The 21501-nt window shown below is 42.8% G+C and overlaps 1 protein-coding gene and 1 long non-coding RNA gene across 2 annotated transcripts; both read right to left on the reverse strand.

The window, feature by feature from the left end:
- On the reverse strand, positions 1-3420 carry LOC144136540 (uncharacterized). The gene is made up of 2 exons (XR_013315629.1): positions 3288-3420; positions 1-96 (listed from the first exon to the last, which is right to left on the reverse strand). It is a non-coding gene; the product is annotated as an uncharacterized LOC144136540 (long non-coding RNA).
- A 651-nt stretch (positions 3421-4071) lies between these two features.
- Positions 4072-19977, reverse strand: LOC144095181 (uncharacterized). The gene is made up of 11 exons (XM_077628968.1): positions 19856-19977; positions 17843-17910; positions 15717-15752; positions 14658-14770; positions 13236-13307; positions 13039-13178; positions 8840-8886; positions 8004-8115; positions 6996-7139; positions 5829-5964; positions 4072-4107 (listed from the first exon to the last, which is right to left on the reverse strand). The coding sequence occupies exons 1-11, from the start codon at positions 19960-19962 to the stop codon at positions 4072-4074; spliced, it is 1011 nt and encodes a 336-aa protein (XP_077485094.1). The 5' UTR covers positions 19963-19977.
- Between the last annotated feature and the right edge of the window lie 1524 nt (positions 19978-21501).

Raw genomic sequence — 21501 nt, forward strand, 5'->3', positions numbered from 1 at the left:
TACCACATCTTTTTGTTTATTGTCTTGTTAAGTAAGCAGATAACGTGTGGGGGAAGAGATGATTTGGTATTAGACGCATTCACCATGTATGCATTTCTGAAATGAAAAAAAGTACAATAAACAGTTAACGAAAGTGCGAAAGACAAAGAAATGAAAATCGTGTAGTGCGTCAAAATTGAGATGCTGAAAACGATTGCCTTAGAGACGCGTCCCCTCATTTGAATACTGCTTATACTCGTGCTTCCATCGTCATTAAATGGTCGGTTTTTGGGGTTTAGTTTCCCAGTGCGACTCAGGCTACGATGGACGCCGTAGTCGAGGGTTCCGGATAATTTCGGCCACCTGCGGTTCTTTACGGTGCACTGACATTGCACAGTACACAGGCCTCTGGAATTTCGCCTCCATCCAAATGAGGCACCTCGGCAGGGACCAAAACCGTATCATTCGGGCCAACAGCCGAGTACCATAACTACTGAGCGACCACGGCGGCCTCATCTTCGCTACATGTTTACGTCGGGGGGATAAGATATATTTGTTGATTTTTGATAATTTTCCTAGTGTTTTCAATGTATGTGTGAGGGACAGCTTTTAACCGTGCTAGTGGCTCTGAGAAATTTTACAAAGAAGTGAATAGAAAACAATGCAGTGAATGTGGTCGGAACATCAAAATGATCACTAAATGGCGTAAGGAATGCGGTTGAAGGAACTTGGCAGGAGAAAGAAAGACTGAACATTAATTTCGTCAAGAGAAGTTGGTAAAATATTGACTGAACGTGGCTAAGGGTAGCATGAAGAAGTAGTTGTTGTTTATTGCCCTGAGGCATTAAACATCGCGCCAAAAAAAAAAAAAACAGTAGTTGTAGTAGTAGTAGTGGTTTATTAAAATAACAATGAAAAAGAAGGATAAGATCTTTTCTAGCCCCGGCATGTGCCGTCGATACTGAAGCACCTGAGCTTGAGCAGCGGAAATAAAGGATAGCAGGCAGAATGGAGAAATGAAATGAAAGAGGTGAGGGGACAGGAAGAGAGGATAGGGGGCGAGGTAATATACACAAACTATTTACACAGTAAGAAATGTGTACAGGATGCGCGTGATTAGTTCATGTTGGAGGAATTAAAACACACGCGCACAGCACTGTGCTGACTACAACTGGAGCGGGGCGTCCAGTTTTTAATCGTCCAGGGTAGCACTCGCGGAGCGTCCGGTCACTGCGTGTAACTACCTGGCGGAGAACAGACGGGACGTCAAGCCCGTCTGTTCGAGGAATGCACAGAGGGAGAAGCTGTGCTTCTGATTCACTTCTGTGGTTTGCATAAGATATCCAAGTGTATACTTTTTTATTACCAGTAGAGCAGAGTTGACACGTAGGACGAGAGTATGTCAAGCTTTAAGTGCAGTAACCCATGAGCATGGGCTTTGGTTTTGAATTTTATTTTTCTAATTCCTGCTTTACGTTATCATCTGTTTTATGAAATTGTTTGTTTCAATTTTTATAACGATCTCTTTATGCTCTTTACAAGCCGAGTGCTCTTTATAAATAATTGCACTTGAAAAAAATGCGACTGATTGAACCCTTGGTTTCATTATACTGCGGCTTTCGCACATTGACTGCACTTTCTTATCGTCTATACCACAGCTAAGGCATATGTATACTGTCGCGGGACACACTTCATGTCCCAAGCGCCCAGAACAATATGCCGATCTCCTTATGGCTCCTCGAATGCCCATTAGCCATACAATCTCCTCAATACCTCTACCCACACCCTGCTTCGTGGGGTGCTTGAATGGCCTTCAATCAGCTGCAAGACCAGCTGGCCCTCATGCGGCAAGTCCGCTACTTAGCGGCTCATACACGAGATACGCAGTAAAGTGTATGTTCTCTCCCTGATTATGCATTTGTTTTGTTGACTTGCGCTAAATCGTAACTGCCCGGTGGCTTGCGCCGTTAGCGACAAAGTGAAGTTTGAAATGAGGCCTGACTGGAATGTTAGTTGTTCAAGCCAATTCTACGAAATTAGTGGTTATCACATGCATATCTATCGCCTAGCCGGCAAGTGCGTTCAAAATTAAGATTAACCTTTCCGCTACACTCCCTACCCACGCACTATAAATTCAGATTACCGCGCCCCGCTTTCCATCTCCTACCTGGCGAGGAAAGTAAGTCTTGCCCAGCAAACGAATAAATGTTGGTTACACTTCGGCCGATACTGAAACCTCATAACCGGAGAGATGTGACGTAGTCAAATTGTTTTTAGAGATGATTAAAACTTACCAGCAGCACACACCACCGCGTACGTACGAAAGTTTTCTAGGGCACAATCGCACCATACACTCTTACACAATAATGGTACTGTGCCACAACGACACTTGCAAGCAAAAGCAGAAACTGGTTCCATTCTTCCGAATTGCCAGTTGCAGTGAAATTGATTTACCTATGTTTGGGGTCAGTTTTAACACGGGGTAAATCTGCGTCATTTCAAAGCCTCCGATATTAAAACTGGGCGGTTTCTTGGGGTCGAAGTTAAGAGTGTGCACTGAGGACCACTCCTTCTAGTCTCAGTAAAAATTCAATCTGATATCATTTCAGTTGTAAAAAAAATATTCTTTGACTCTTCCTGGCTAAGTTCAAATTTGTCTGGCAGTAAAAGACGCATTTATTATTGGCTAGAAAATTTTGTCTAACAAACTTCTCTCCAGTCGGTTCAAACTCTGAGGTTCTTACTGAAAAGATAAGGAGGTTTTGCCACCAAGTGAGTGAAGGTGTAGCCTAACCTCTGGGATCCGCGCCCAAGAATCGGTGTCGACATTTTACTTGCCCAATAAGCGAAGACGGCGGCATCTGTATTGCACTGCTTGGCCTTTTCAAGCTTATAAACACTCCGTTTTTGTTGAAAGTGGTCTCTTTGTATTTATAACTAAATACTGGTACCTATCGATGCAGGCCAACGTCTAATGTTCCCCTTTAAGTTTGGAGCAGTTTCCAGCCGATGCTGTGCGCGTTCCCTGCCTGAAATCGTGCCAAATTAGAACCAAACAACAAAGATTGCCTAAATTCTTCATTCTTGTTCGAGGCCGGATCTGGAAATCGCTTAGTTTTTACACTAAAAATTGATTAGGCGGCTGTCTATTTCAGGCTATTTTTTGTTCTATTGACCTTCTGGCCCAACAAATTCAAGGTATATAAGAACGGCCTTCGCCATTTTTAACCGAAATAATTTTTTTTCACGAGTTAACACCAAGTTGACTAGTGAAACTATATATAGCGAGAATTATTGAAGCTTCTGACCTTCCCTGCCTCGCAAGGCGTCCCGTCGGGCAAATTAACTGGATTTGTTTCCTCGCATGTCCTCCTTCTATATCTCGTCGCACCACTACTGCAGCAGTAGACCTTGCAGTTTCCGTGCTGTTTGTGCAGTTTCTTGCCCTGAAAAACCAAAGGATAAAACGCAGAAATAGTGAGGAAAGTGCTCTTAAGGAGTGCTTCAAGAGCGATGAAGTGTGGTACTTGGGATAACTGCTTAAAAAGCTTGGGGCATACATGAAGGAAACTGCGGAATAAGGTTTAATGCGCTGCTTTCACTGTTTATGTCCCCCCCCCCCCCCCCCCCATATCATACACAAAACAATTCTTAGGCTTTGAATTAGGTACGCGTGTTAGAGCTATAATAACGTTCTTTTCGCCACCCGCAATAACCCGAGATTGTGTGCAAATATATGCATTGGTCAATATTTATAATGTTCTTTTTTGTTTCTATTTTGTCTTTCTCTTGCGTTACTGTCGCCTCTTTCTTCACCTAAATGACAACGATACCATCTTTTGTGCTATTAAATTTTTGTGCATACGTTTATGAATATGTTCTGCCCGATCAGTGTTCGTTGTAATAAACCCAGACTGTGGTTCCACATACGACTTACAGAAAGTACTGTTCTCTTGATATAGGCCTTCATTGGAAATGCATGGCTGCAAAACCGACACATCATTTATTCTGATGTTATAATCATCATTTATGAAACGATATTCTTGTGGAAATTAAGCCACCAAGAAAAGCTAATTGAACAATTTAATTTACTCAGGACGTCTCGATTGGAGGTGGCTCGTTGGCCACCTGTTGCATGGGTGTTTAACGACTTAATTAAAGCACAGCCTCGGGGTATCATTGACAGCTGGCGGTGCTTTCTCCGTATTTCAAAGCGTATCGTAAGATGATCGTTTACTATCGTGTAAGTTTCAACTCTTATATCAGTCCTAATAGTTGGAGAGACGGGCGCCAGGGGCTGTACGTTCTTCAGCATGCTTCAGAAATTATTACGTGAAAATTATTATTTTTTCTGTGTGCTGAAGTTAGTTTTAAAAGCTGCTTGTGCAAGGCACTAAATTTAATCATGCAGCGCCCAAAACGAATTGAGGTTACATTGATTTATTACACATACTGGTTAATGCGTTTTATCTAATTGGAACATTCGAAATCCGGATTCATAAAGAAACATTTTGTTTGATTTTTCGGGGTTCAGGATTGACTAGACCTCTTTTCAATCATTGGGGCTAACTGCTACATTTTTATTTATAGCAGTGCTTTCCCATTTCCTTAATCCAGCGTGGAATATCGTCATCCTACCCTGTAGTGGCTGCTTCGAACTTTAATATTTATTTTTCATAATCATTTTATCCAAAAAATAACAAAAACAATGGCGATATATTTCCTAACCACGTATTGGTTTCATGTATCACGAGAAAATGTAAGTTTTTTTAAGCTGATGAAGTCGCATACTATGGCAATAAGCCTACGCAAAAAAAAAAATAGCATGGGTTTTAGAAACGGGAGCAAGGGAAAGAGTTCTGGACCATAGCACAAGTTTAGTGCAACGCTAAAAGTAAGGCAGAAGGATGGAATAGTTCGGGAATGGTGCTGAAGAAGAGAGAAATGAATTCTTTGGGAAAAAAAGAATGTTACGCTTTCGATTGGCACAAACTCAGATTACTAAAATCTTTTTTTTTACTATTTTCACAAGCCGGGCAGATGAGAAGAAACTCTCCCTGAGGAAAAAAAAATTGAAAAACCCACTTTCAATGTGTGTCTCCGTGGCGTGGTTGCCAGAGCGACTGGTTCATTGATCAACACCGCATTCGGCTGCGTATAATGGGCAATTTTTTTTAAGCGGTACGGCTTAATGTGGTGCGCGGGACGAACAACACCAAGCGAGAGTTGGCCCGTAAAAGTGCTCAGTGATGGAGAAATAGAACATCTAAGCGTAGAACATGGGGCATAATTTTCTTTCCGTCTCCTCGACCTCCTGTTTCGGCTAGTCGCACGCCGTGTCTGAATAATCACCAATTTACCCAACATCCCGCGATTCTACACGCCATTAAGCTAGCAGATGGTCCCTCATAATGATATCACTGAAAAACTCGGACCCATGCCCACCTCTGGTGCGAAGAACTGATAGTGGTAGCTGCCCTGCCATCCTCCCTCCTATGAAGGTCGTTGCTTCAGGGCTCATTTGGACTATAAGATCGCAAAGAGCCCATTTTCGACAGCATCCTGACCTCCGCCCATATGTCCTGAATTAATCAGAATGGCTGGGCAATATTATATTCTTTTTGGACATCATGTGAACGTACGAGGATGTGCGACTAAATAATATCCGTTTAACCAGGGTAAAATTCGGATCTCGTGCATCGCTATGAAATGTTGGAGCAAACGAGGGAAGAGGCCACACGTGATGTCATTTAGGTGGCATTTTACTTCAAGTTTATCGCGCCTGCTTCTTGCGCTGTTAAATACAGCACAAAACATTGGTAAAGTCGACAGCTTCAGAAGGTACTTGCCGAGCACTTAAACCCGGGCTCGGGGCTGCCTCGAAGCTCGCACACGTCACACTTCCTCTCTCCATAAAAGTTCACCGGCGAGTCCTTTTTCTCGAGAGCGCCATGCGGCGTGTCCTTCCAACAAACGTCCTTACCTCTGAAATATAAGTGTCTTACAGTTCAAGAAGAGACATATTCAAACCAAGGCTGCGAACAAAAATAAAATACATGCAGAAGGTCTCAAATATTGCAACAGTCGCACCTTAAGGCTTAAAAAAAGACATGTCTTGTACAAGGCTTCCCGCTTAAAAGCTTTTGTCGTCGAATTCTCAAATATTGCAACAGTCGCACCTTAAGGCTTAAAAAAAGACATGTCTTGTACAAGGCTTCCCGCTTAAAAGCTTTTGTCGTCGAATTACGCCGGAACTACGAAGAGCGAAGGGATAGATCTTTAGTCTTCGTACCTAATCTGCGCGCGAATTGATCAGTAACAAAATTTCCCAGGAATTTATGGACACCCGGGATTGACTTAATCTAATCCAAAACTCCAACCTTCTCGATATGAAAAAGCAACGCTCTTGCCTGGTCTGTCGATACCATCAGTAAAGAAGAGATGGGGCGGGTTTCGAAAGAGCACTGTGCTATAGCATTGGAGTGCCCAGATTGGGGTACATGCTAAATGCAATTTAAGAGTTTGCAGTCTGTAGTATGCTGACATCATGATAAGCAGAGGAGTAACCAGCGAAGGTGGGAAATGTTGACCCCCTTTGAAGCGCCCAACTCCTCTTCCTTCGAAAGGTGGTACAATACAATTTTTTCTTCCCTCTCACCCCCCCCCCCCCCCCCCCCCCCCCCGCTTTTGAGGTATCGGACAGATAGCAAAACCACCGCCTCCTCTCCTTTTGCCTAAAATGGCGAAAATTCCAATATACGGCGAAGCACACTGTAGTGCAATGGCAGCGTACCCATTGTGTGAAAATTTGAATACTACTCTTGTTCTAAGACTGCAATAGATAGAAGGGTTATCCCTCATGCAGTACGCGTAAATTTCCTTCTTTTCATGCTACCGCGAAACTTTGATTTCTATTTTCTCGTTTTTTTTTCAACTGCAACCGTAAGACAACAAGGCAATCAATTTCTGGTAGCATTCTCTTTCAAATATTGCTAGAATAGTTTTACCGCACTTACTGGACGCGTCCGTGAAAAGTCCACATTGAACTCTCGCTACATTCCGACAGCATGGGATGAGGGCCTCCATTGATCGAAGACATCAGGTATTCGTCAGAGCGGTCGCACTCACCCCACATCCCATTATCTTTTTTTGCTCCTAACCTGCGCAAAAAAATAGTTGCAACGCAATAATACATAAAAAGGTTCTCTCTAGATATATGTAAAGGCTAGAAACAAATGGAGGTATGATTGGCACGTGATAATAAATATTGCCTGAAATCCAATCAGCTCGTCAGTTCATTTCTTTGGAGCATATGCTGATGTTGTGGTGTTGGAGACAGTATTTATGCAAGCTACCCTTGTGCCATTAAAGATGCAATAATTATCGTCATCATATAAAAGATTACTCTCTTCTGTTACCCACTTGAAATCAAGCGCACTTACAACAGTTGTAGTTATGAACAAATAGAAAACATCTGTCGGTAACTACCTTGCAAAGGCTAAGGTGAAACTATACTATAGTGACGCTCAACAACAGCTATTGATAAAACGTCTAGCGTTGACGAAGAGCTTCGTATGCGTCGGAAAAATCGTAGGCCGGTGAAACGCTTTAGGATTTTAGCATTTATAGCAGGCCTGTAAAACCTCCAGAAGCTTAGCGCACCCAGATGAGTACGCCTACTTCTCAACCTCCGAGTACCGCCTCATCACTTACGCCACACTGTCGACAGCGCTTAATCCCCGGCTAATATGCACCTTATGTCTCAGGCCCACATGCACAAAATTTCCTTTTGGCTGAAGATGAACGCGAGAGTTTTCGGTTATGGAATTCCACTAAGTTAACACAGGTGAAGTACCATTACTCGCCTATTGCTCTAATAAACGTACTCGGAAAGCTTACGTGTTTGTAAAGTCCTGGTGTGAAATGTTGACGCTAGTGAAATCGCACTGCTCTGATACTGACATATTGAAGGGACTTAGTAAAAATCAAGGAATTATTAAGTAATTATTAAGAGACTGACTTACAGAAGGGCCACTTGGACTGCCATCAGGTGCGCTCCATTGAAGGTAATTCCATCGTCATACACTATTCCGACGGAGGCATCTCCGTAGCAAATTGAACGAGGTGCCGCTAGCCCTGGTTAAAAAAAAAATTAACAGTAAACTCAATGTGTCTTGAAAGTTGAAAGTTGAAAGTTTATTAATGCATTCAGAAAAAGTTACAAACGTATACAGCGAGAGGTCCCATGGTACAAGACCGCGGGCGGGACCTCCCATGACAGAAAGTTTGAATAAGCAACAAGATAAGAAATACACAACAGATTAATTAGCGACGCAGAGAATAAATACATAGTGAAATATGAGTTAAATACATATTTAAATACAATATTTAAATACAAACAATAGAATGCAGGAGAATGTACAATAAAACGCGCACAGATGCCGCGATACACATGCGATTTGCGAAAATGGAGTGGTGAAATTTCTGTCTTCACCCAGAATTTTATGTGGCTAAAAGAATTTACTTTATCTAGGATCTTGCTACTCAGTTAAAGAAAAATTAATGTTTTGCTGAACCCCTACTTTAAACCTTGTGCTTTCTGTGTATGCCCATAATTCAGAATAACGATTAACAAATGTCAATGAAGGGAATAAATTTTCAGAGAAATATTGCTTCCTTGTTCTTTAAAAGTTGTTTATTTGACTTCCAAATATTGTTTGAATGGGAAGACAAGCCCTTAAGGTTAATTTAACAGGTACTATCTAAGTTTAAATTTCGCCGAACGTAGCTAGATGCCGATGTATATGACGGCCATCGGGAAATAATGCATAGTATATGGCTAAGACTTCTTGGTTCTTACCGTACCACTCGCCGGTCATGTCTGATACTCTTGTCTTCATCTTGTGTCTGCAAAGAACAGCGTCAGTGGTAGTAATAGATGATGACAGCATGGATATTCCCAGTGAGGTGAAGATTAGGTGAGAATGCAATAGCGAATGCTTAGACGGAGAGTGAATAGCATACCTTCTCTGCATTGCTGCTATCAAAAAGAGGCCGTTTGCACTGGCGACAAACTAAATTATAATTTTTAACGGTGATGTCACGCGGGAACAAGTTGGCAGAAGATAAAATGTCTGCAGCTGTCGGACAATGGCCGAGTTAGTGTGATGGACACAGGACAGTAGGCTAACAACTGTATGTGATACGTTGCACGCATGCAGAAAGATTGGAAATGTATTCGCAAAAAGTACCATTCACTCTAAGATAACGCAAAATAACGCGTTATTAAAGGAAAAGTAAAAAAAAGATAGAAAACAAACTTTTCGTAAGAGTTAACATCCTTTTGTTTAGTTTCTGCAAAGCGTCACAATTGAGCGTATAATTAGGTGCTAGCAGAAAAAAGGAATAGTAACAGATGAAGACATTCGAAGAAGGAAAGAAAGGACCAGGAGACTACAGGAGAAAAAGAATATGGGTACATGCAGCGTAATCCTGAAGTTGAGCTGACTTTGTTTACTTATTTCAGATGATGTCAATCCGATTAAGATTTTTACAGGATGGGCATATAATAAAAAACGCACTAACTAATACAAATAGACTTCCATACATTGTAATGATATGTTGGTTACAATTATTACATGAGCATGTAAGATAAATACAGGTAACAAAAAATAAAACAAATGATACAGCATATTTGGTATAAAAGGGTGCACTTATACATGGTAAATAATGGAATTATAGAGAGGCTGTCTCATACAGTGATGTGAGTTCTCTGCTATATCTGGCTAAACGTGGTTTAATTATTGTGCATCAATTCTGTAAGAGTTACAAATTTCGGCAATAGTGCGGAAAAAATGAATACCTAAAAGAGTTGGCGCGGAATGCATAATCTTTGAAAATTAATGAGTGCTTATGCCAGGAAGGTCCGGGTTCATCACACGCATATATACGTCGAAGTATCTATGTCTTCTGTGTATGAACTAATGGGAACAATAATTTTTGTTGCACTAGTTTTGCACGGTTTTATAAAGTAGGAATGACGGCCAGTTTAAGTAGTTGGAAGGGCGAATCACTGGTCATGTATTGGTTAAAGAATCTAATTGCCTTTCGCTGCACTCCTTTATTTTTGTTAATGAGCTGCTGCATAAAAGGGGACCCAATTGTGTTACCATATTCAAGAACTGAGCATATAAGTGCGTTATATGCTAATAGTTTGGTCTCCGGTGGTGATCTCGAAGTCGTCTCCTAAGAAAGAACAATCGTTTTAATGCAGTTTATACCACAATGTTAATATGGGATTCCCATCTTAGAGCATGTGAAATGATTAATCTAAGGTATTTATGGTCGTGAACTTGGTTGAGCGGTATGTAATTGATGCTGTACAGAAAGCTTGATGTTTGTTTTTTAATCTTTACAGATGAAAGGCAGATTTTAATCTTCAGGTCTATTTAATCTTAAGTTACATTGTAGGTTACTGTATCAAACGCCTTCGAAAAATATGGTAGAATAAAGTCAATTTGTTTTTGGCTATCAACGCTTTGGGATAAAGCATGGGTTAATTCAAGTAACTGGGTGATCCTTGGAAGTCCACTCCGAAGCCTATGTTGGACAGCCGATAACGTGCGCTCTTGTTTGAGATAAGTGGTGATAAGTTTCAGTGTGATGTGTTCTAATAATCTCCTTAACGTGCAGTTAGCGATATTTGTCTTTAATTCGAAACTTCATTTTTGCTTCCTGTTTTGTGCACAGGACGAACTATCGCTATTTTCCGTCCCTTAGGAACACTACAAAGAGATAAGGATTTATTAAGCATTAAATATCGGTATTTCGCGTTAAATTTGGTACATCCTCGTGAAAAAGGGTTAGGAATATGATCAGGGCCATTTCCTTTTTTTGTACCTATTGATAGTAGTAGTTTCAGCACGCCTGTCTTACTTATTGTTGGCATGTCTAGCGGTCTCTGATTGCAGTGGTTAATCTCTGATCATCATCAGCTGTGAAGACACTTATAACGAATTATACGGTCACGCGTATTGCTTTCGTTGTATTTGGTGCTCGTACAAGTTGACTGCCCGTATTACAGCAAAAAATACTGTCCTCCAAAAGTGGCGTTTATTGCCTGAAAACTGCATCATACGCGTCAGTTTTTTCGAAGAAGACTCTACGGCGTCGCTTTACAAGCTATCCAGGCCGGTCATGTTTTCCTCGCTGATATCTTTGCTGCCAACAATCTGCTTTAGGGGCGGGATAAAATTAATCGCATTTGAAGCGTCCGAGGCAGCTTGCGGGGCAGATCGGCCATATTTATCAGATTCTTAGCGATAGGGGAGTGCCCGCACTCTCGTTACAACAGCTTCCTCAGAACACGGCTCTGCGATGTTATCGTCCGCACAAACGTGCTCATCTCAGGAAACGTCCGGCCAGCTATCCGTCAACGACGCATTGCCACAGATGTACTACATGCGTATGACCACGTACGTTTTCGACAGCGCCATCTATCGTTCCTGGGCGCATGCTCCTACGAAAGAAGCTGAGTGAAAGTGCACAAAAATATATCAACTATGATGTCTGCTACCTGGTTCTGCCTGCACGTAGCTGCAGCACAAAAATGAAGCCCGCCGGGAACTTCCCACGTGACCAGCGTGGCCAGCAAGGCGTTCAAACTTTTCTAATCGCCGCACAGTAGCTTCGCTTTCGATGCTGCACTGTCTCGCACTCGCCGCGATTCTGCTTCCATTAGGGATGCTTCGCCCAGCCGGCGCACACGAAATTATTGACATTATAGGCCATCGGCGCGCTCAGCCGGCGGTTACGTATAGTTTTAATGCCGCCTTTGTCTTGCTTTTTATTGGCGGGGAGGGGAGGGAGGGGGGTGCAGGCATGTTTTTTCTGGGCGATGGCGCTCTTCGGTCTCCGTGCTAGGCTGGAAGCGCGGGTTTTTCAACCTCGGAGCAGAGTTCCCGGCACCTCCTCGTTCGCTTTAACCGAGTTGTGCGGCTAGAGTGTTTCCTTGTATTTCTGACTTATCACCACCGCTCTGAAGCTTATTTTGACGTTAACACCACACTAGTTCGTAATAAGGGAGCGTTTGTAATAAGCGAGCAATCGTCTCAGGCCGTTATAAGTTTGCTTAAAAGTTGGCTTAACTGTTTGAATTCACTTGCGCGCATTCTGTCCAGTGGGTTGGCAAGAAATACTGCACGGTCGCAGACACGTTGAGTCGTCATTCTTCTTGTGCTTAGAAATTTGTTTTTATCGTGTTACATATATCATTTTCGTGATTGTATCGCTTTTTTTAGATTTTGTCCTCTTTATTTGTTTTCTCTTCTTTTCCTGCATTTCCTAATTTGGTAGCGCGGGCGGGCCAATCATTTCTTTTCCTACCATACTAGCTCTTACCTTTGAATGTGAACATCCTTGACAGAAGTCTTTCTGGTTTGATTTGAAACATAGGAGATTGACCCTAAACAAGGGTTCAGTATTAAATCTCAACGTTCTGGGACCGACTCGATTCCTCGTTCACGGGCGGCGAGATGGTCAGGTTTCACTGCAGCGTGTGGGCCACTTAGCCGTCCATGAAGGAGGAACCGAGTTGATTCGGAAAAGTTTGGAATTCGTTTTCAACCCTTGGTTGGTGCCAGAGTGTGCTCTATACTACTCTTTCGGTATCGAATGTTGTGCGAACGAGAAGAAACATTCAATAATTTCAGCAGAACAGTCCGACCATGCATCTGACTCCGGCCCAACAGGTGTTCGTTGAGACCATTCACTGAAGTGCTTACAAGTTTTTGCATGCCTTTTATACGTGTTTCGTAATTTAAAGACTGAACGCTTCTGCTGTTAATACAAACATTTCAGGAAAATTCCAGGAAAATGACTTTATCTTTATAAAGACCTTGCGACAAGAGATGCAATCAATCATTGCGAATAGCTTGCCAAAGCATATACAAGCAGTGCTTTCCAGTTTGTTTTAGTACGGTGAGACCACGCCGGTACTTAACTACATGGCATCGCAGAAGTGCTATCCCTTCTGAAGCAGGTTGTGATACTGCAACTTACCCGGTTACAAGAAACACGACATCGACGTCTGTGCTCAAATTTTCATTCCACGTAAAAATACCTTCCAACTCCCATAAAGTTGTAGGTGCATTTAAGTAGGTCTCTTGTCCTTCCTTGACATATGTAAGTTTGCTTTGGTCCTGTGGAAGCATACATGTCAGTTAGATGAAGAAAGAAGCATTTTTATATTTTCTCACCTCCAGTTTTGATGAGTTAACGAGCGTAAGGCGAATGGTTAGGTGCTTATGGTTCTTGAAGTATGCCTCGGCCTGAAAAAAAATTATTGAAATTTTTGATAATGAGCTCCTGAAAATTCGCACTGGTCCTGGCTCGCATGCCTTATGGCAGTCTAAATTGTAATAAGAATCAAAGCTCTATGCTGAGGCCGAACATTTGCGCCGAACACTTAATCTGCTGCTTGAAAGCATCATGGTTCAGACAGTTTTGATTGAAGCATGTTTGGCATAATCAGTGTCGACAGGAATGCCAGGAACCCGCACTTGCCAGGTGCAGGTGGTGCAGGCTCGGTGTTTAGAAAAGCATTAGTTTGGTCGATCTTTGGCCAGTCTTTTGAGCTGGTATGTCGAAATTCGTAAAGCCATCTTCGGTGATAGCCAAGGAATTTGACACATTGAGGATATGTGACATGCTGACTGTTGGTGATCTATTTAATGGCTTAGATGGGTGCTAGCCAGTCCCAAGTGATTAGTGCCCTGTCCTATATACCGTCTTCTGGTTACCTGTACTGCTTGGCAAATATTCTCTTACTGAGTCCGTTATTGCCTCTGGTAGCTTTTTTTTCGTGACATTTAAGATACAGCGAATTTTAGAGAAGGAATGACACCACGAGGGGCACGAGAAAGTCGAGTGCTTGAACAAAATCTTTAGTGCTTTGACGAAATTTAATCCAGATCACCCGTGCCCAGCAAAGTGCTTCAAAGCGTAAAATGTTATAGGATCTGGGAAGTCGGTTGTCCCAGTACGTCGTTCAATCGATGACAAGTTTTCTTCGTTTGGTCCCATAGCAATTTTCAACATGATAATTTCGTTAACAGGATCCATATTAGGATGAAAAAACTGGAAGGGGCACTTATGCTCCGCCTTAAGGGTATGACGCGATAGCGTTAGGGGTTAATGCCCACATATGCGGATTTCTTAAGGACTTCTTAAGAACCTGCAACGATCATTGATTCAAGGCCTTTGACGAAGGTGGCGGTCATTCTGCGTAACAAACCAATTGCCGTCGTCATCTTACTAAGTGACTGATAAATCTGAGCATGAAATCCTTAAAAATAATTAAATCTGGTGGTGGCAGTCCCCACGTGAAAGAACATATGGTAACGTCTGCCGCACTGGCAAAAAAAAAAAGAGTGCGCGTAGATATTTATCACTATCGTCAACATACACATTTCACGTCTGTTAGATTCCTTCTGCGCGTTCACAAGCTCGGCTCCATTGCAGCTGCAGCCGGATGATGGAACTTGATTATTGGAGAGCCTTGATTATTAAACTAATAAATAATAATCTAGATTATTGCTACGCCAGCAGTGCAGACCATACGGTGCTGACGTCCACCATCAAAGAAGAAATAGAACGTATCTCTTTTTTTTTCCACTTACAGCGCCAGTGAGTGCTGTGAAGTAAGCGTTAAAAGTGCCGTTCTCTTGGAAGATGGCTTGTTTAGCAAACTGGTCGTCGTATACAAAATACAGTCCTAGCCTTATTGTGTCCTCTGAAAGAGCATGGAAGAGCAGTCTTTAAGGGTCTTTGCGTCAAATTAGTGGCGCACCTAAAACAGTACAAAACATTCTCCATGCAAATCGTTTCGTAAAGGTACTTGCAAGTTGTGCGTATATAAACTATAACAAGAATACGCTAAATGAGAGTAAAAAGGGGATAAGCTAACCTCAAACGCACTCTCTTTTACAACAGGGAGTGTGCTAGAAGACAGCTAATTACTCTTTTTACTCCTTCCTGTTAATAGTATAATCCCTGATAATTTTGACTGCTGCAGAGCCAGGAAGATGCTCGATTGTAGGACAAGCCTCACTGTGGACTCCTTCATGCGTAATTTTTCTTTTTGAAACAGCAGTTCCAGCTCACCCCTCTAGCACTACACGTGAATAGGAGACAGGACCTCCACGCTGAAGGAATTCTGAGGCAAATGAACGAGCTGAAAGTTAATCCTGTTGTTCACTTGGCTGGCTGAATGCACTCGCGAATACTTGTTTTCACCGTAATATTATCGCCAAGATGTGTGTTACATCTTTTATGAATCCCCCTAATACATTACAGCAGCTTAGTGTTGCTTTGTTTACAATAATCGTAGCACATATTTCACAGTGCCCACAGGCGGCATATTTTTGCAATTTGAATAATTAGTCAACACAGAGAGTAGCACATGTGGGTGACAATGTTGCCTCAGAGCAGCGATTTTTTTTAATAGTTACAACACGTGCACACTGGGATGGTAAATCAAGTCAGATATAACATGAAAATAATGAAGAAATGAGAGATAAAACAAAGAAGAGCGTGCAGGAAGCTATGAAGTTTAAATGTGTTGTCCGACTGCTGCCACTCTGAATGTGGAATGATAGTACGAACACGTAATTTTGATTTGCATTCTACTTGTTGAAACATCTCACAATGGGTTTCAAAATAATTCCAGAAAAACTTACCCTCCTCTCGGTACCTTTCCTCTGCAGAAACGCCCCCTGTTGAAAAACAAAAACGATGAACGATTGTAAACATAAAATACTAATGCATATCGAGACAACTACGACATCTGTTTCAAGCCACTTATATACAGCCAGGGATGATTAGGTGTACAGTAGGCATATGTTTAAAACACACTTGGCGTTAAAGAAACCCAGGTGGTCGAATTTCCGGAGCCCTTTACTACGGCGTCGCTCATGGCCTGAGTCGCTTTGAGAGGTTAAACCCCCATAGACCAAACACTAATACATATCGAGACAAGTACGACATCTGTTTCAAGCCACTTACATACATACAGCCAGGGATGATTAGGTGTACAGGAGGCATATGTTTAGTTTTTGTAGCGGTAGCTGTTATAGCAAGTGTCGACAGAAACACCGTGTCGTTTCGTTCCACAGCACTGCCAGAGCTACGAGAACACACTTGGCGTTAAAGAAACCCAGGTGGTCGAATTTCCGGAGCCCTTTACTACGGCGTCGCTCATGGCCTGAGTCGCTTTAAGAGGTTAAACCCCCATAGACCAAACACTTGCACAGTGAGTTGTGGCCGCTGCGCGCGGAGGAGGGGGAGAATACCTAATGTACAACGTCCGCGCCTCGCGCAACCTCTGTTGTAGTTGGGTGGAACGCTTGGTAGCGAAGTGCCACCAAATGCTTCGGAACGCGTCTAGGGCGCTGCACGTGGGTGGGAGGCCACATACAGCGAGCATGCGGCGAACTGAACCCAGGAAGCTCTCTCGCGACGCTGACCACAAACGCGCTGCTCGATAACACTTGCAAGTCTTTGCTCACTTTTATAAAGAAAACGTTTGCGCCATGATGCGTAGTACAAAAACTCGGCGGTGGCAGTACTGCCTGTCCGCGCTGGTGACGCTTTACACTTTATTCAAACTGTAGCTCATGACAACAGCGTCCGCACTCTGACGAAGCCACAGCACAGTGTGTGCTCGGAGCACGGATTATAAGCAGCTATAATAAAACAAAAAGCGTGGTAGCACTATTAAAGCGGGTAGACATCTGGGCTTTTAATGTTTTTTTAATTGGTGTTTGAGAAAATGAAAGGCCCTGTAACGTTCTCACTTCGAGGCGGACACCTCAACCACACCATGAGGAAAGAGAGGAAAGTGGGAGAGGAAGAAGAAAGAGAGAAAAATAAAGTGAGAAATAGGTAGCGTATAGTGGAGGGCTACAGAAAAACTTCGATCACCTGGGGATCTATAATGTGCATTCACATCGCACAGTAGCGGGGATCAAACCCGGCCGCGGCGGCCGCCTTGCGATGAAGGTGAAACTCAATAATGTGCGCGTACCAAACTGCGAGGGAAGGGATCAAGTAAGGGGTGAAAGGAGCGGATATTTAAAAGACACTGACGAAAAAAAGTATCGCGGTTTCAAATTAATCACATGCGTCTCCATATGAATCGATGGCTTGTACCAAACAGCACAAATAGCATTGAGTAAATGTGAAATTTAGTTGGCGTTAGTGAAATAAATGACGGGAACTTACTTGAATGGTAAAGTGAGTGATCTGTGTTCGCTGGTTCGCGAAATAATTTACTGAATAACACACATTGTTCTAGGACCCAATAGACAGCTGCTGTAAATAAGGTACCCTCTTTGGTAAAAGTATCCAGGCAACAGGGTTTGCTTTTCAGCTCTTATGGTAAAATTAAAGACCAAAAGCTCTCGAATAATAAATACAAGGGATTCTCCCCACCTTGCACCGATTTAGAGCTCAAGGTGTGCCATAAGGGCTCCACTGCACGACAAAGAAAGAGACCTCTTTGCCTGGTTACTTGTGGCAAAGACGGCACGTTCAAAATGCTGCTCATCGCGGCCCCGTAGAAAAAGAGAAGAAAGTAGCGTGTCGTTGTCTTCTAACGTAACTCCAGTTTGCGGAGAAAGCACCGATACTTCAATTTGACAGACCCATGTCACATTCAGTTCAAATATAAGCAATCTTATCTTCCACAGTAGATAACATTGCAACTTGATATTCAGGTTTGATTATGAATGTACACTCTTGGTCTAACGGCTATGTTTTGAAGTGCATGAACACAGCGCAGCAGGAAGTAAATTAAGCAGCTTACATAAACAGGCGAGCAGAAAAGCTGTAAATAAGGCCGCCTTCATCCCAGACGCCGAGTGAAATGTCCTCCTGCAAAATTCATGTCTTAGTTTAAACGCCGATATCACGCAGGCTGTCAAGCAAACCAATGCCTGACAAATTTTTGTTGACAGTGGCACCATCCGTTGAAGGTTTGCCGTAACTACAACTCTGAAAACGACCTCAGTTTCATTCATCTTCCCATCGAAGAGAAAAAAACATCAGTAATGAGAAATGAACATGACATACTAAACACAGCGTCCTTTTTGTTTTTTACACTGGTTAGAAAATTGGCTTAGGTGAAAGTTAATATTTCGTTATTACCATATGCTGTCGGATCAAAAGCGACAGCAGCGCTCTGCTTTCCAATCCCCCGCGGTGGCTCAGTGGTTAGGGCGCTCGGCTACTGATCCGAAGTACCCGGTTCGAACCATACCGTGGCGGCAGCGTTTTGATAGAGGCGAAACGCAAAGGCCTCCGTGTGCTGTGCGATGCCAGTGCATGTTAAAGATCCCCAGGCGGTCGAAATTATTCCGGGGTCCTTTCTTCTTTCTCTCCCTCCTTTATCCCTTCCCTTACGACGCGGTCCAGATGTCCGCCGAGATGCGAGCCAGATACTGCACCATTTCCTTTCCCCAAAAACCAATTTTAATAATAACAATAATTGGTTTTTGGGGAAGGAAATGGCGCAGTAGCTGTCTCATGTATAGTCGGACACCTGAACCGCGCCGTAAGGGAATGGGGAAAGGAGGGAGTGAAAGAAGAAAGGAAGAAAGAGGTGCCGTAGTGGAGCGCTCCGGGATAATTTCGACCACCTGGGGATCTTTAACGTGCACTGACATGCACAGCACACGGGCGCCTTAGCGTTTTTCCTCCATAAAAACGCAACCAAATAAAAACCAATTTTTATTTTTAATTTTTCTGCTTTCCCCTGCTGCAGGAAGAATCTCACTCTTAATTCGCTTCAACAGCCGAAACTTTCCCAACTTGCCAGTACAAACGTACGCGCGCTGTGAAAACAAGTAGGCATAATTCGTTTTGCAATGTACAGTCACATTCATTTCAAATTATATGTTGGACTACGGGACTTGAGAAGCTTTGTAGGTTTCTTGCTGATAAACTACAAACGTAAGGATGTTTGAGTAAGCTTACAAGAAGGACAAATTTTCGCTCGTTAATGTTTCTCGGACGTAGCCAGTTTTTCAAAAGTGCGTGACAATGAGGGCGCTCTGAACAGGCTCCTGAGTTGGTTTATTTTTCTAAATAGAATTTCTGCCTCCAACAGCCAAATAGCTCTAAAGTTTATTCCACTTTATGATAATATAATTCCTATTTTGGTTTGTGGTCGCTTTCTGCAGTGCATTCATTTAACTAAATACACGCCATAAGACATTGCATATTTCTGTCTTCGCAGAGGCCCTAGCATTGGGCATGAAGAAAAATCCTAAAGGAGCAACTGTCAGACCTACCGCTGCGAAAGATTTTACGCAAAATATGTCGCAAGTATAGGTCTTGGCCACGTTCATTGTTTCAAGGACAGCACAGCATGACGTCCATACGCACAGGGCTATTTGCCCCATTAAAGCACATGAAATAGTTTTCTCAACAGTGACCCAAGGAAATCGTTCTTGATAATTTGGAAAGCATGTCGCATGTATAGGTCCTGGCAACGTTCATGGCTTAGAGGATTGTCCAAATCCTCACATAGTGGAGCCAGTGGTTTGTTCTACAATAGTTGTCCATCAGCCTACAAAATATTTTGTTTCGTATTTTAAAGTGGTAACCCTAAAAAATCGACAAAATTTACTCGAACTCGCTTTCTCTACCAATTCCTCTCTTCGCCTTGAATAAGGCAAACACGGAATTTAAAATAAACTTAAGCTAAACATGAAAACTTGAATTTCACGACCTTGAATTGCAGTTTACTGATTTGCGTAGCGTGTGAAGTATTAGGAGATATGTACAGTAAGGTATGTGGAGAAAACGTGCCACTTACTTTGAAAAACTCTTTAGCTTGGCAGGCAACCTTAGCAACAAGCCAAACCTGGCCCCCGTTTGTCGGAACCGCTGGCGATGAGTGCAGCAGCCTGGACTGGGCCCCATTTTAAGGCATTCTTAAAGGACACGCAAGTGCCAGTGGATTTGGAATTTATTCTTTATCCCATTATTCATAATTCAATGTAATCACAGCGACAAAGCGAGGCACAGTGAAAAAGATAAAATATTTCCTCAGTGGCCACTTGCACGTCCTTTTTCTTGTGAACACTTATTGGCGCTCAAAGTTCGTGACCTTAAGTACTTTAGCAGAGAGTTTTTGCTTTTGTTAATTTAAGCCTTGTTAGCATTTCATTGAGTGTGCTGATATTTAAGTACCTTGTATTTGAAAAAAACTTTAAACGTGACCTCAAGACCCACCAAGATATTCTGTCCTCAATATAGGAGAAAGTTGTTGAAATAGCATTAAAATGACAAAGCAGGAAAATTAACCGCAGTAAATGTGAACCTCAGCAGGGCATATACTTGGGCTTGTTAGTTCATTTAAGGAAAAAAACGTAGCACAGAAAAAGACAAGGACTGAGAAAGAGAGAGAGAGAGTGTACGTGTGTGCACGCGTGTGCGCGAGTGCGTGTGTGTGCGTGTGTGTGCGCGTGTGTGTGTGTGTGTGTGTGTGTGTGTGTGTGTGTGTGTGTGTGTGTGTGTGTGTGTGTGTGTGTGTGTGTGTGTGTGTGTGTGTGTGTGTGTGTGCGTGCGTGCGTGCGTGCGTGCGTGCGTGCGTGCCCATCTTCCTATGCCCTTGTCTTCTGAAGCCCAACACTGAATCACAAGGAATTTTCGTAGAGGAAAACCAGCCTAAAGGGCAAAGTTGAAGTCAAGAAACAATGGTTCCCCTTTTGGTTCAGCAACAGAGAACCGTTAGCTCATTTTATTTTTTTGCTGTGTCAGTTTCGCCTGTTTTCGCAAATTTTCCTTCGCATTACTTTCTGATAGCTGAGGTTGATTCTTATTACCGTTGATCATTACTTTGCTACGATACAGCGATGAGGTTGTTTGTTCCGCTGTTTAAAAACTGAGAGACATCTGTAAGTATACGCCCTTGTGCTCACTAGCCAAACTCCATATCCACTGAGGCATCGCGGCGGTGCCTCAGTTACTAGCGCGTTCCTACTGAGTCGGGGGACCTGAGCTTAATCCAGGTCGCGGCGGCCACGTTTCTATGGAGGCGAAACGCAAACGGTGCTGTGAAGTAAGCGTTACAAGTGCCGTTCTCTTCGAGGATGGCTTGTTTAGCAGACTTGTTGTCGTACCCAAAATACGGTCCTAACCTTATTGTGTCCTCTGAAATAGTTTGGAAGTGCAGTCATTAAGGGACTCTGCAGCAAATTAATATCGCGCCTAAAATAAAGTCAGCTTGCATCAGCCAACTGAACGACCAGCTAATCATGTTGGCTAGCATGTAGCTTTTATTTATTACATGTGGTAGTAAATCGTTTTTCAGAATGCCTATGACCACTGGCCGAGCAGATACTTAGATTTTACAAGGATATACTTGGGAAAGGCTCAACTGGGCACTGAAAACAAAGCATATAGCCTAGCCTGGTAAGGAGACGTAGGCTATGTGTATATTTATGCTTCCAAAAACAA

Source organism: Amblyomma americanum, chromosome 6, assembly GCF_052857255.1.
Source record: "Amblyomma americanum isolate KBUSLIRL-KWMA chromosome 6, ASM5285725v1, whole genome shotgun sequence".
Lineage (NCBI taxonomy): Eukaryota > Metazoa > Arthropoda > Arachnida > Ixodida > Ixodidae > Amblyomma > Amblyomma americanum.